The sequence below is a fragment of the Abramis brama genome, assembly GCF_963993115.1.
Source record: "Abramis brama genome assembly, chromosome: 20".
NCBI classification, from domain to species: domain Eukaryota; kingdom Metazoa; phylum Chordata; class Actinopteri; order Cypriniformes; family Leuciscidae; genus Abramis; species Abramis brama.
This window is the reverse complement of record NC_139982.1, coordinates 29792616-29805359: the sequence shown is the minus strand read 5'-3', so window position 1 is coordinate 29805359 and position 12744 is coordinate 29792616. Positions and strand designations below refer to the sequence as shown.

At 37.5% G+C, this 12744-nt stretch overlaps 1 protein-coding gene across 3 annotated transcripts in view; it reads left to right on the top strand.

Annotated features, from left to right (window-relative positions):
- eps8l2 (EPS8 signaling adaptor L2) overlaps positions 1-12744 on the top strand; it is a 45125-nt gene that overhangs the window by 30789 nt on the left and 1592 nt on the right. For all 3 annotated transcript variants that reach the window (XM_084095769.1, XM_084095768.1, XM_084095767.1), the window contains 15 exons: positions 974-1135; positions 2281-2430; positions 2648-2727; positions 4105-4214; positions 4295-4359; positions 4513-4639; positions 4820-4908; positions 5275-5349; positions 5825-5973; positions 7054-7210; positions 7578-7612; positions 8181-8286; positions 9750-9899; positions 11115-11163; positions 11269-11446. In XM_084095769.1, the coding sequence (XP_083951895.1) occupies positions 974-1135; positions 2281-2430; positions 2648-2727; positions 4105-4214; positions 4295-4359; positions 4513-4639; positions 4820-4908; positions 5275-5349; positions 5825-5973; positions 7054-7210; positions 7578-7612; positions 8181-8286; positions 9750-9899; positions 11115-11163; positions 11269-11446 (1682 nt within the window). The remainder of the gene's footprint in view (positions 1-973; positions 1136-2280; positions 2431-2647; positions 2728-4104; positions 4215-4294; positions 4360-4512; positions 4640-4819; positions 4909-5274; positions 5350-5824; positions 5974-7053; positions 7211-7577; positions 7613-8180; positions 8287-9749; positions 9900-11114; positions 11164-11268; positions 11447-12744) is intronic.

Here is a 12744-nt window from a genome sequence, read left to right as displayed (position 1 = left end):
GTGTTAAAGTCATGTGTCAGTAAACATGTTTGTGGTTGGATGGTCTGGCTAATCCATGGCAGCCATGCTGAGATCTCCTTCCCTTATATAACTGGTGACAAGACTTAATCTGCTAATGAATCATGCATGAAGCTTTGAATAATTTGTTCTCTTTGATGGGTGGGGATCACTGTTTGTCACATAGTATTGTGACATGTAAACACACACACACACACGCACGCACGCACGCACGCACACACACACACACACACAGGTGTGGTTAAAGTGCTGAAGTGTATATATAAATATTATAAGGTGTGTGCTAACATTACTCACTCTATTAAAATAACAATGAATTCCTTTAAGATGCTGACACAGAGCAACGCCCAATGACAATATGTAGGTATGTTTTAGACAATCAGGACATTCATCTGGTTATCTACTACCGAAAATAAATAATAATATCTCTTTAATATCTCAGGTTAATATCTCCTAAACTGCAATGGAATTAAATGGAGAGCAGCTCAAATTTGTTTAGTTTTTGTAGTTTGCACTGGGAAAAAACACAAGAAATACAGTTTACAAACCCAATCCAAATCACATATATGTGTGCTTTGAAATCTAAATGTCAGAACAAATGTCACATTATTTGGGATGCAAAACATATTTAAAAGTGTGCCTTAATGGTGCCTTTAATTGTCCAATTGCACAAATTTTTGCTCTTTCTATCTTATAGTTATGTGACATTTAATGTATAGAGAATATTGGATAAATGAACATTTTATACAACATTTATAGGCATGAATGTAAAACAAAAAAAATTGCTTATATTCCCCGGGGTGGCTCGCCAAAATTTTCTTTTGTCTCTCAATTGTTGTATGAGAATGCAAAATAGTCCATTATCCAGATCAGATGTAATAAATCAAATCGGATTTGTTTCCATTGCATCATTCTAGCAATGACCTTAAACACTCGTCTATGTGTATGTTTGCAGCATCTCTCCACGTTCATCATGGACAAAACCGAGTCCATCACTACGGTAGACGATGCTATTAAGAAGCTGAAACTGCTGGACTCCAAAGACAAAATCTGGACTCAGGAAATGCTGCTACAGGTGACGGACAAATCCATCAAACTCCTGGACTGCGAGACCATGGTGAGCGTGAGCTTTCCCTGTGTGTTCACAAGGGTAGAAATTAGCACAATAATTTTCGTAAAGTCAATATAACATTTAACTGAACTTAATCCATGTTCCTGGTCTTATTGTTAAAGTTTTATCGGTGTGTGCTATTCCAAAGAAAATATTTTTTTTGTCTTTGTAATCTTTTGTAATGCATTGTCCACTGATGTAATTTATTAGCCAATTATTGACAATACATGACAATAAAGCAGACTATTGGGTAATGTACTGTACCAATGTTAACAATCAGCCTTTTCACATTCCAGTCAGTTCTGGTCCATTTTGTCTCAGTCAAGATCGTGTATGATGAGTTTATGCCAATTTAAAACCATCTGCACCTTGATGCTCAATAAAAAGTTAAACGCACACTTGAGATCATGGAAATGAGAACCGATTAAAGCATGTTCCACACCTGTCGACCAAGTGTAATCCGATCTGATCTGGAATAACTGGATAGGGAGCGTTTCATCCGTGTGAATCATGTGAAATGAGTTTTATTGTGATGTCATTGTTCTGGTAATATGTGACTGCTTCAATGTGTGCCAACATTCCTAGATCTTTGACCTCATTAAGGATTATAATCATTGTTTTTTGTATCAAAGGTCGTCAGCTTTATTTTTTATTTTAATTTAAGTTTATTTAATTGTTGGAAGTTGTAATAAATTAAAATTAAATTAAATTAAATAACATTTTTGAGAAACATTAACATTTCCACAGTAAATTTATTTGTATTTTTATGAATATTTAAGAATCAGGTTTACGTACTTCATGTGTTTATGTACTATATTTATCTATGGTACATTTAGCATCTTGGTTTACTTTTACTTTTAATATACATGTATGCTCTCTTTTTCTTTTGTTTTTCTCTGTCAACTATTTTTGATGGAATTATGATATGTTAATTTAACATAATTTAACATGTTATGTGAGTTTGTTATGTACGCATCTACGGTGGAAACAAATTTCCTCTCAAGGACAAATAAATCTATCTGTCTATCTATCCATCCATCCATCCATCCATCCATCCATCATTTTTTGCAAGCCATTTTTTTTAGATAATATTGAAGTTCGTTTTAAAGGTCTAACTCTCCTGATCTCTAGTTTCTCGTTCTTTCTCTCAGGAAGAGCTTGAAAACTTTCCTCTGGCCACAGTCCATCACTGTCAGACGCTGTTGAACCAGACGAGGTACCCCTCCGTCCTTCTGCTCATCTGTCAGGACAATGAACAACACAAACCAGACATTCACTTCTTCTACTGCGACGAAGTGGAGGTGAGACACAAACACAAATACTTCCAAAACAAAAAAGTATCATGATACTTTAAAATGCATGACATTTCATGCATGTTATATTTTAGGTTTACTCATGTGCTGGTATTATTCTGCAGACATTTCGAGAAATGTTGTATCTCCAAGGTATAATGATATAATGGTAAACACTATCGAGAGCTGCTTTCACTTAAACCATGCATGTGTGTTTGTGTTTTAGGCCGAGATGGTGCATGCTGACATTGATAGCGCTCTGGGAGACAACTCACGCGGCAAGAAGAATCGACCGCAGACGCTAAAGTGAGACCCAGACCTCTTAGACACTACTGGAGTGGTTTTTAAATAACTTATTACTAGTCAGATTGACTGACACCAAGTTTCACAACACTTCTACCTGCTGAACAGACTGACTGTTCGTCTATTGACGACACTGAGAAGTCCTAAAAACACATCACAGGATCGACAGATAGTAAAGACACATTTACCCTGAGGTTGCTGTGATCTTGTGTGTAATAGTTGTTTATTTATTTAAGGATTCTACAGTATCAGCTCTGAGCTTGTGTTTTAAAGCCATGTGATTTTCTTCCCGAAAAACTGGTTGCAGTGTCATCTGAGAAAGAAGACAGTACAGATATTCACACACACACATTAGCTCCGTTGCAAATCCCAGTGAGCTGCCTTGCTGTCTACTTAGGCAGCTTAACTGAAATGCAACCTCAAGTGCACAGGAGATGTGACTTGCAATTGATTTCAGTAGTTTTTTAGAGTTAGCATTTTGCTAAGCTAACTAAGCAGTAGGCCTAAGCATAAAAATACACAGCACACACAAATATTGAGTAAAATAGTGGGTTAAGCCATTTTGATTCTGTACAGTATTCAATGAATTATATTTATAATCAGTATTGCCCGCATTCTCCGCAATCACAATGCATTAAGGGATTGTCTTCACAAATTATACAAAGCTTATAGTTTGGCCAAAATGAGCTATCTTTAAAGGATATTGTGTTTGGGTAGTTTTATGCCATTGCCAGGTGGTTGCTAGGATGTTTTAGGGTGGTTTTAGGACACTTCAGAGTGATCTCTGGGGTGTTTGAGTGGTTTTATAGTATTTCCAGTAGTTTGCTAGTCTGGTTTCAATTAGTGTAAACAACTTTGTTTATATTTGTTAACTATTTATAATCATCATTGCTAGCATTCTCCACCATATGAGGTCATCACAATGCATTACGGGATTGTATTTGCAAATTATACAGGCTGAGAAGGCAAAGTTTATCATTTAGTCAAAATTAGCTATTGTTAGAAGGTTTAAGGGTGATTTTACGGCACTTCTATGTGATTGCTGGAGTGTTTGAGTGGTTTTAGGACATTTCCAGGTGGTTGATAGTCAGTTTTTAGTTAGAGTAAACAATTTTGATACTTTTCAGTATTGAATCAATCATATTAACTCTTTCCTGCATTGTACACCATCTGAGCTCATCACAATCATCAAGAGATTGTCTTCGCAAATTATACATGCTGGGAACACAAAGTTTATAATTTGGCCAAAATGAGCTATCTTTAAAGCTTGCTGGGAACTGTTTGAAACAACCCTCACATCAGGACTTCCTAAAATGTTGCCTGTGTAGGCTGCTCAGTGGGTTTGGGAACACATTTCTCTCTTTCTCTCCCTTCTATCAGGTTGAACCAAGAAAAGATGAAACGCCAACGGGAGACCATCATCCCGCCCTCTGAGACTAGAAGTCCTGGCCCTGGGGTCAAAGGTCGAGTAGCAGCTACGGACATGAAAGGTGCCACAGACGCAATACGCTTGTATGCTTACAGTTACAGTCATTGCATTAATGCTAAACACTCTGTGTGTTTGTCTCAGATGAGCTGTCGATGCAGGATCCCGATTCCAATATGAAACTGGCCCAGCGGATCGAGAAGGACGTGGTGAGTGCCGGTGTCACTGCGTAACACTGGATATCTGCGCACACACACATCTAAAACACACTCAACCATTGAGTGTATCAGATTAGTGGTTACATCAGACCAGACGTAACGCTGTAATTCAGGCTGTGTATTTTCACTCTGTGTGTCATTCAGCAAATCCTGAATTGCGCTCTAGATGACATCGAGATCTTCGTGGCGCGTCTTCATAAAGCGGCAGAGGCTTTCTCACAACTCAACCAGCGCAACAGGAGCAAGAAAAGCAAAAAGAGAGGACCGGCAGGTATATATGCAATACATATATTTACTTGTGCGTAATGCATCTGGTAAATTACTTTTATTTGTTTATTCCTAAAATAAAGTTAGTTAATTCATGCTTAGGAAAACAAATGTGTAATTACACTCACTGTGCTTTGCTAAGCATTATTCTCATGTTACTTGTGTGTGTGTGTGTGTGTTTCAGAGGGAATGCTGACTCTACGAGCCAAGCCTCCATCAGAAGGAGAGTTTATCGACTGTCTTCAGAAGCTGAAACTCTCTTTCAATCTGCTGGTGGGTTTCGCCTGCCTCTGTTTCTAAATGAAAAGCATGCTCTTAAAAACACATGCACTCTGTTTTAACTCATGCAAAACCCTTGGTTTGGTCTTTCTGTGGTTTGATTTGAAAGTCATCTGGAATATTTGCACTCAAATTGTGTACGTGCTTTAACTTTTTACTGCATGCAGAAAGAAACGAGAGCAAATTTCTGTGCAAACCGTTTGTAAAAGGAAATTGTAAACTGTTTCAGTTCTAGTGACAATTTTTGTAAAAATATGTTTTATGAATGAAATGCACATTTATTCTGCTCGGTCAGTGTCATGAAAGAGGCCAATAATGTGTGTGTGAACCCTGTTGACGGTCTGTGTGTGCCCTCTACAGGCCAAACTGAAGAAACACATTCAGAACCCCAACGCTTCAGAGCTCGTGCACTTCCTGTTTGGACCTTTGGAAATGGTGAGGAACTGAACACATACACAAAATGTTTTCCTAGCTATCGAAATGAAAACATACCAAAAACTTCTGTTGGCTTTATTAAAAAAATGCATGCTTATAAACCAAAACCTTAATGCTAATGCTGCACCTAAAAAATCCTTTGCATTTAAATAAATGAATGAATGAATAAGTACATACATGCATACATAAAATGAAACTTTATATATAATTTTTAACTTTGAAGACACCCTAAAATTCATGTTTGGGCAGATTAAGCTCACATTATTTATTTATTTATTTATTTATTTATTTTATTTGTGCTAAAGTATAAGTACTCACTAGTAAAACTACAATAATAAACAACAACAATAGTAAAATGAACAATATGAGCATCATGCTTGGTACAATAAGGAAATGCAAATATGCATAACAGTTAAAGGCTCATATCTATTTTACTACAACTATCTGTAATGTGTTTTTTCCTGTGTGAATTCAGATACTGCAGAACAGTGGCAGTCCTGAGCTGCCACGTGGGGTCATCTCTCCTCACCTGTCGCGGGACACAGTGGACTTCCTAAGAGGACACCTGACTCCCAAAGAGATGACCATCTTTGAGCTGCTGGGAGACGGTTGGACGAGGCCCAGGTGATGATTCAACCAACAACTGTAGATGTGTTACAGGAGTGTGTGTCAGTGGTAAACTGATATATCCAGCTGATACATCAGCCAATGTTTGTTCGTTTTGAGATTATCAGTATCAGATTATGGTAGTTCCTCCTCGTGGGAATCCTAAAATCAGCTTTTGAATGGACAAATTAAAAATAGGATTGTTTTTTACATTTTTTAACTAATGTCCGACCAGAGTTTTTTGTGCTACTATTATGTTTTTTTTGGATACCACCTTTCATGTAGTGTGTAATACAGTGGTTTGTGAATGTAAAAGGTCTGCAAAGTGCAGATACATGGAGTTATTGTCTTCCAAAAGAAAGAATTGCCCGAATGAGTTGTTGAAATTCAAATTGTCCTGAGTTGAAATTCAGATATGGTAATGAGCGTTTGGTTTCTGACATGCACTGTAAGCTGTCGACCAATCACAACAGACTGGGCCATCTGACCAATCAGAGCAGAGTAGACCAATCACAACAGACTGGGCCATCTGACCAATCAGAGTAGAGTAGACCAATCACAACAGACTGGGCCATCTGACCAATCAGAGCAGAGTAGACCAATCACAACAGACTGAGCCATCTGACCAATCAGAGCAGAGTAGACCAATCACAACAGACTGAGCCATCTGACCAATCAGAGTAGAGTAGACCAATCACAACAGACTGGGCCATCTGACCAATCAGAGTAGGCCTTTAGAAAGGAGTTTAAAGAGGCTGAATCCTTTATCAAAGCGTTTCAGACACTGAGAAAAGCAGTGATGCTCCAATGTATATTATGAGAAAAGGTTTTTTTGTTGTTGTTTTTTTTACCTTGAATGGATGTAAACCTATTGTGGGAGACTCCAAAACAAAATTACAAACCTTTAAAATAGCATAATGGGGCACTTTAATGGCAAATATTATAACATATCTTGTTGTTATTTTATCTGTTAATAATAAAAAAATAAAAAAAAATGTAATAAATGTAATCAAAATTATAGTATCTAGATTAGCATCAGTCAACCATTAGTCTTATGTTTATGTTGCCTTATTCTGGGTGTGTCTTTGTGTATCTCAGAGCTGATTGGCCGAAAGATCAGTGCGCTCCTCTGTATGTCCCAAAGTTTCGGAACGGCTGGGAGCCGCCGGTGGATCTGTTTCGCACGTCCCCGTGGGAGACGGAGAGCGCTGGTGTCCCGAAGTCTCCAGTGCAGTCAGAGTACAGGGCAAAAGAGGTGAGAGAGAGATGAATCGATTTATGATTTATGAAGCTGTTTACACACCCAAATCACATACTTGTGCTCTATTCTATGCCATGCACCTTAAGTACCCGGATGATGCACTTATTTAACCGAAAAAACGATGTGTGGAACGGTGGACACTTCAAGTGTCGCAACTTTAATTACGTAGCGGAGGGGGAGGGGCTATCAGACACCGATGTTGAAAGACAAAATAAACGTATAAAGCTCATACACTACACGGTTGAGTACATAGTGTATAAGTGCATAGTGTGTCAATTGGGACACAGCTTGAGTCTTTTCTGTGTGTAAATCTCTTCTCTGTGTTAAATGGATTCCATCTTTTCCCTCTTTTCCATGCCAGTTCTTTGGATCACAGTCGTCGCTCTCTTCAAACGGGTGAGTTAGTTGTCAAGAGGTCTATATCTCAGTAACTTTGAGATTTTGAGTAAATTAGAATTAAATTAAATTGGAATTTTATGTGAATTCTGTCCTTCAAACTAAAATGACAAGCTATTGAGTAACAAGTGACCAAAATAAAACCACACTGACATTCAGACAAGAGTCAACTCTCTAAAAGGTGTTCAGTGTTTTCTGTAAATGTCAAGTTAGGACATGTTGACACGTTTTATTGTCATTTTACACAATTTATCAATTGCAATTGGGCCAAAACAATGTAGATATTCCACAAATCTGCCGTTTTTTTACCCTTTAAAGTTAGCTGAAAATCCATTAAATGGCATATAATCCATAATGACCATAAATTGTGGATAATTTCTTTTCATTTACTTTTCACTACTTAGTTTCAGATAGTAGTTCAAACATCAAACAAAGGGAAACAAATCCTTGTCAATAAACAGCAGTTCTTATTGTGACAACTTGCCCCTTTTAGTGTGACACATGTTTTTGACATTTGATCCATGTGAAGATTTTTCTGATCAGCTTGTTGCCCTCACATTTTGTTCAGGTCTTTCTCGACGTCTCCTCCTTCTCGGAAATATGCAAAGATCCGCTACCACTTCGTGGCACGAAATGCCAACGAGCTGTCAGTGCTGCAGGACGAAATTCTGGAGGTATAAAGATCACAAATTACATCTCATTAACATCTCATTAACATCTCAAAGATTAAACAGAGCTCTAATGGAGTTTTGCTCAAGTCTCCTGCTCCTCAGGCGCTGTTTACAGCTAGTATTATGAAGCGTTTTGGTCGATCGGTAGACGACACTAAATAGAGGTGTAAACGGGGTCTAAAACGTTTTGAGGTTGAACACTTTATTAGCCACTTCCAGAGGGAGTCGAAAACACATTCGACCGGATTACTTTCATAGTGTAAACACTCTTATACCGGTCTGGGTGAATACTCTATTCTGATTGGCTGCAGGGTGTCCATTAAAAAGTGATAGAGGACACCTAGTAAAGGAGTTCTGGTGAAACTGACTGTTTACCGTTCGAAATTAATAAATAAATGCGCTGGCTACATCAGCTGTGAGTAACCATAGCAACAGGCAGTAAACTGAAGGGTTCTATGAGCTGAGCGGACTATAAATATCTCCGGTTGCTAAATAAACTGTCAGGCGTAACCAGGGAAACCAAGATATTGTTTGTAAAAACTTTAGATTCCGATTGTAAAACTAATTAAAATATAAACTAATGTTTTAAAAATGTGTTATTTGGCAAGTGACCATGGTATAAGCGGGTTAATGCCCTTGGAGGTGTCCATTGTCAGGTATTAATGGACTTCGGACGGGTCGGACGGTTCATGCCTCGTCGTCGTCCATTAATACCTGACAATGGACACCTCGAAGGGCATTAACCCTTACATGTTGTTGAATGTGTTCAAACAGCCACAAAAGACCGTCGTCTCTCCGTCTACTGATCTAATGAGTAACATTATGGGAAGAGCTCGAGCCAGACGGGATTTAAACACTATTGGCTGAAGACCCAAGTTTGGTTTGAAGATGAAAAATGTACCAAGCACAATGTTCTCTCTCCATTCCTCATCTCTAACACACACTCACAGCGTTCGGCTGGTCTTGTGTCTGTCAGAGCAGAAACTAAAGCTGATGCTCTCTGTGTGTTTTTCTGTCGTCTCCGGTCACGCTCATGAGCTTATTTCATCCATTAGATGGAAAGATCTGAAAAAACACATATATTTACTCGCTCATAGACCCTCCCCTCGAAGAAATCAGGACAGAAGTGGTTGAAAGTGGACAAAAGAGACGGATTAAAACACCAGGTGTAAACAGGAATGTGTCTCCCTCATCTACTTGTGATCCGATCGACCAAAACGCATCTCAATACCAGCTGTAAACAGGGCCTTGGATGTTTCTCCTGAGAAAAAGACTCACATGTGTCTCAAGAGTTTCATAAGAGATATCAAGATTGTGCTCAGATTTGCCAACATACCAATCAAAAGCCAGAGATTTCAATACGATAAAAGATTTTATAGATTTATTCTCTTACTGTATGACAAAAAAAGTCATGCAACACAATTTGTGTTGGTTTGTATAATGAAAGAACTGATGTTTGTTTTAAGGTGTTGGAGGATGACAAGCAGTGGTGGAAGTTGAGGAACAGAAGCGGTCAGGCGGGATACGTGCCCTATAATATCCTGGATGTGGTCAAACTCGAGGACCCTCAAGTCATGAGTGACCCGCCCTACAGTCCAGTAACACCTTACAGTCCGGTAAACAAACCAGCTGAACTTAATCAGATTTAAATGAACGTTAAATGTCCTTAAACACACTTAAAGGCTTAGTTCACCCAAAAACGAAAATTCTGTCATAATTTACTCACCCTCAAGTTGTTCCAAACTTATATGAATTTCTTTCTTTTGTTGAACACTAAAGAAGATATTTTAAAGAATATCAGTAACCAAACAGTTGATGGACCCCATTGACTCCCATAGAATGAAAAAATAAAAATAATACCATGGAAGTCAATGGGAACCAAAAAACATTTGGTTACTGATATTCTTTAAATATCTTATTTTGTGTTCAACAGAAGAAAGAAATTCATACAGGTTTGGAACGACATGAGCGTGAGTTTTTCTTTCTATCCCTTTAACGACTGTAAGCCCGATTATGAATGTAATTTGATACTTACGACTCATCATGCCCAAACGCGGCGAGTCAGAGACAGTTGCGTTCAGTCAGTGTTTAAAGGATTAGTTCACTTTCAAAAAATTTTTTGCTGATAATTTACTCACCCCGATATCATCCAAGATATCCATGTCTTTCTTTCTTCAGTCGAAAAGAAATTAAAGTTTTTGAGGAAAACTTTCCAGGATTTTTCTCCATATAATGGACTTCAGTGGCAACCAACGGTTTGAAGGTTCAAATGTCCGTCTCAATGCATCTTCAAAGTCTCGACACGATCCCAGTCGAGAAATAAGGGTCTCATCTAGCGAAACAATCGGTCATTTAAAAAAAAAAACGTCATCCTTTCCAATGTGATGACGTAATACTTGGCGCATCTCAGAGATGGTACAAGACGGGCATTTGTGGTTAAAAAGTATATATATATATACTTTTTTTTTTTTAAATGATCGATCGTTTCGCTAGATAAGACCCTTATTTCTCGACTGGGATTGTGTAGAGACTTTGAAGCTGCATTGAGACGGACATTTGAACCTTCTTTGAACATTGGTATAGTTGGTTGCCATTGAAGTCCATTCTGTGTAGAAAAATCCTGGAATGTTTTCTTCAAACACCTTAATTTCTTTTCGACTGAAGAAAGAAAGACATGGATATCTTGGATGACATCGGGGTGAGTAAACTATCAGCACTTTTTTTTTTTGAAAGTGAACTAATCCTTTAAAACCTGCTTGTCGTTGAAAAGTCTGTAAGTGTGTTCCTGACATTAGTAATCATTAATCAATCTCCTGCTCTCACTCACACAGCCGTACCGAGGACAGTCGCCCTCCAGCTCAATGGGCAACGATAAAGACGGTGAGTGTGAGAACACACACACATACAAGATAAATATGATCAGAACCTGTAAGCGCTTCTGGATGAGAATACATCTGAAAATGTGTATTTATGGATCTGCCTCAGGTCACACTCATCAGATGGATAAGGTGAACGATGAACTGCTCATGTTGATCACTGGTAATAAGACGAATCAACCCACGAGGAACTTCAAGGTGGTTCGTCAGTCGGCCGTCCCGCTGGCCTTCAACTCCAGCCCAGCAGAGGTCTCCACCTGGCTCAACGCCAAGGGCTTCTCCAAACCGTGAGTCAGGCCTCAGAAAACAGATCAAGCCTTCCAAACCATAGATATCATATAAAGGCTAGATGGCTCGTCCGCGCTGCTGGCCAATGGAGCTCGACATCCGCACACGGCGGCCATCTTACGACAGGGTGCTCGCTCACTCATAACATGGTGCATGTACTTTTAAATAACCATAACTTGCTCAATTTTCTACCGATTTTCAAACGGTTTGGTTTGTTATAAACGTCAGAGATGTAGCTATTATACTGCATACATATGAATAATTATGTTCAAAATGTTTAAGCATTCAGAATTATAGCCACGTTAATAACGTTTGTAAGAAACCAAACCGTTTGTAAATCCGTCCAGATTTCAGCGAGATAAGAGGATTTGTGTGCGTGCTGATCACTCACCTTAATTCACAGAGCCCTGTCCTAAGATGGCCGCCGGTGATGCCGGAAGTGACTCCGCCTTGAGCCATCTAGCCTTTATATGATATCTATGTTCCAAACTATGAAACATTTATTTCAAAAAATTAAATTATGTATTTTTACTGAGAACTCATGAAGCCTTCTAAACTATGAAAAATTTATTTAAAATAAATAAACAAATATTTTTTACTGAGAATTCATGAAGCCTTCTAAACTATGAAAACATTTTAAAAAAATAAAATAATGTATTTTTATCGAGAACTCATTAAGCTTTCTAAACTATAAAAAATTTATTAAAAAACTAAAATTATGTATTTTTACTGAGAACTTATTAAAAGCCTTCTAAACTATAAAAAAAAATTATTTTCTTAAAAAAATTAAATAATGTATTTTTACTGAGAACTTATGAAGCCTTCTAAACTATGAAAAATGTATTTAAAATAAATAAATAAATATTTTTTACTGAGAATTCATCAAGCCTTCCAAACTATGAAAAATTTATTTAAAAAATAAAATAAAATAATGATTTTTTTACTGAGAACTCATGAAGCCTTCTAAACTATGAATTTAAAAATAAAATAAAATAAAATAATGTATTTTTACCGAGAACTCAAGCTTTCTAAACTATAAAAAAATTTATTAAAAAAATATAAAAAAGTTTTTTTTTTTTTTACTGAGAACTCATTAAGCCTTCAAAATTGAAAAATTCTAAACTATGAAAAATGTATTGAAATAAAATAAAACCAATAGTAAACAAAAAGTAACAATCATGAAGTGCAACAACTGAGGCTTTTTCTCTCTTTGTTGACACATGTCCTATTGAAATCAGAAGATGAACCGGGACATATTTCAGGGTTTGTCCCTTTTCCCTAATTATAGCCAATGGCC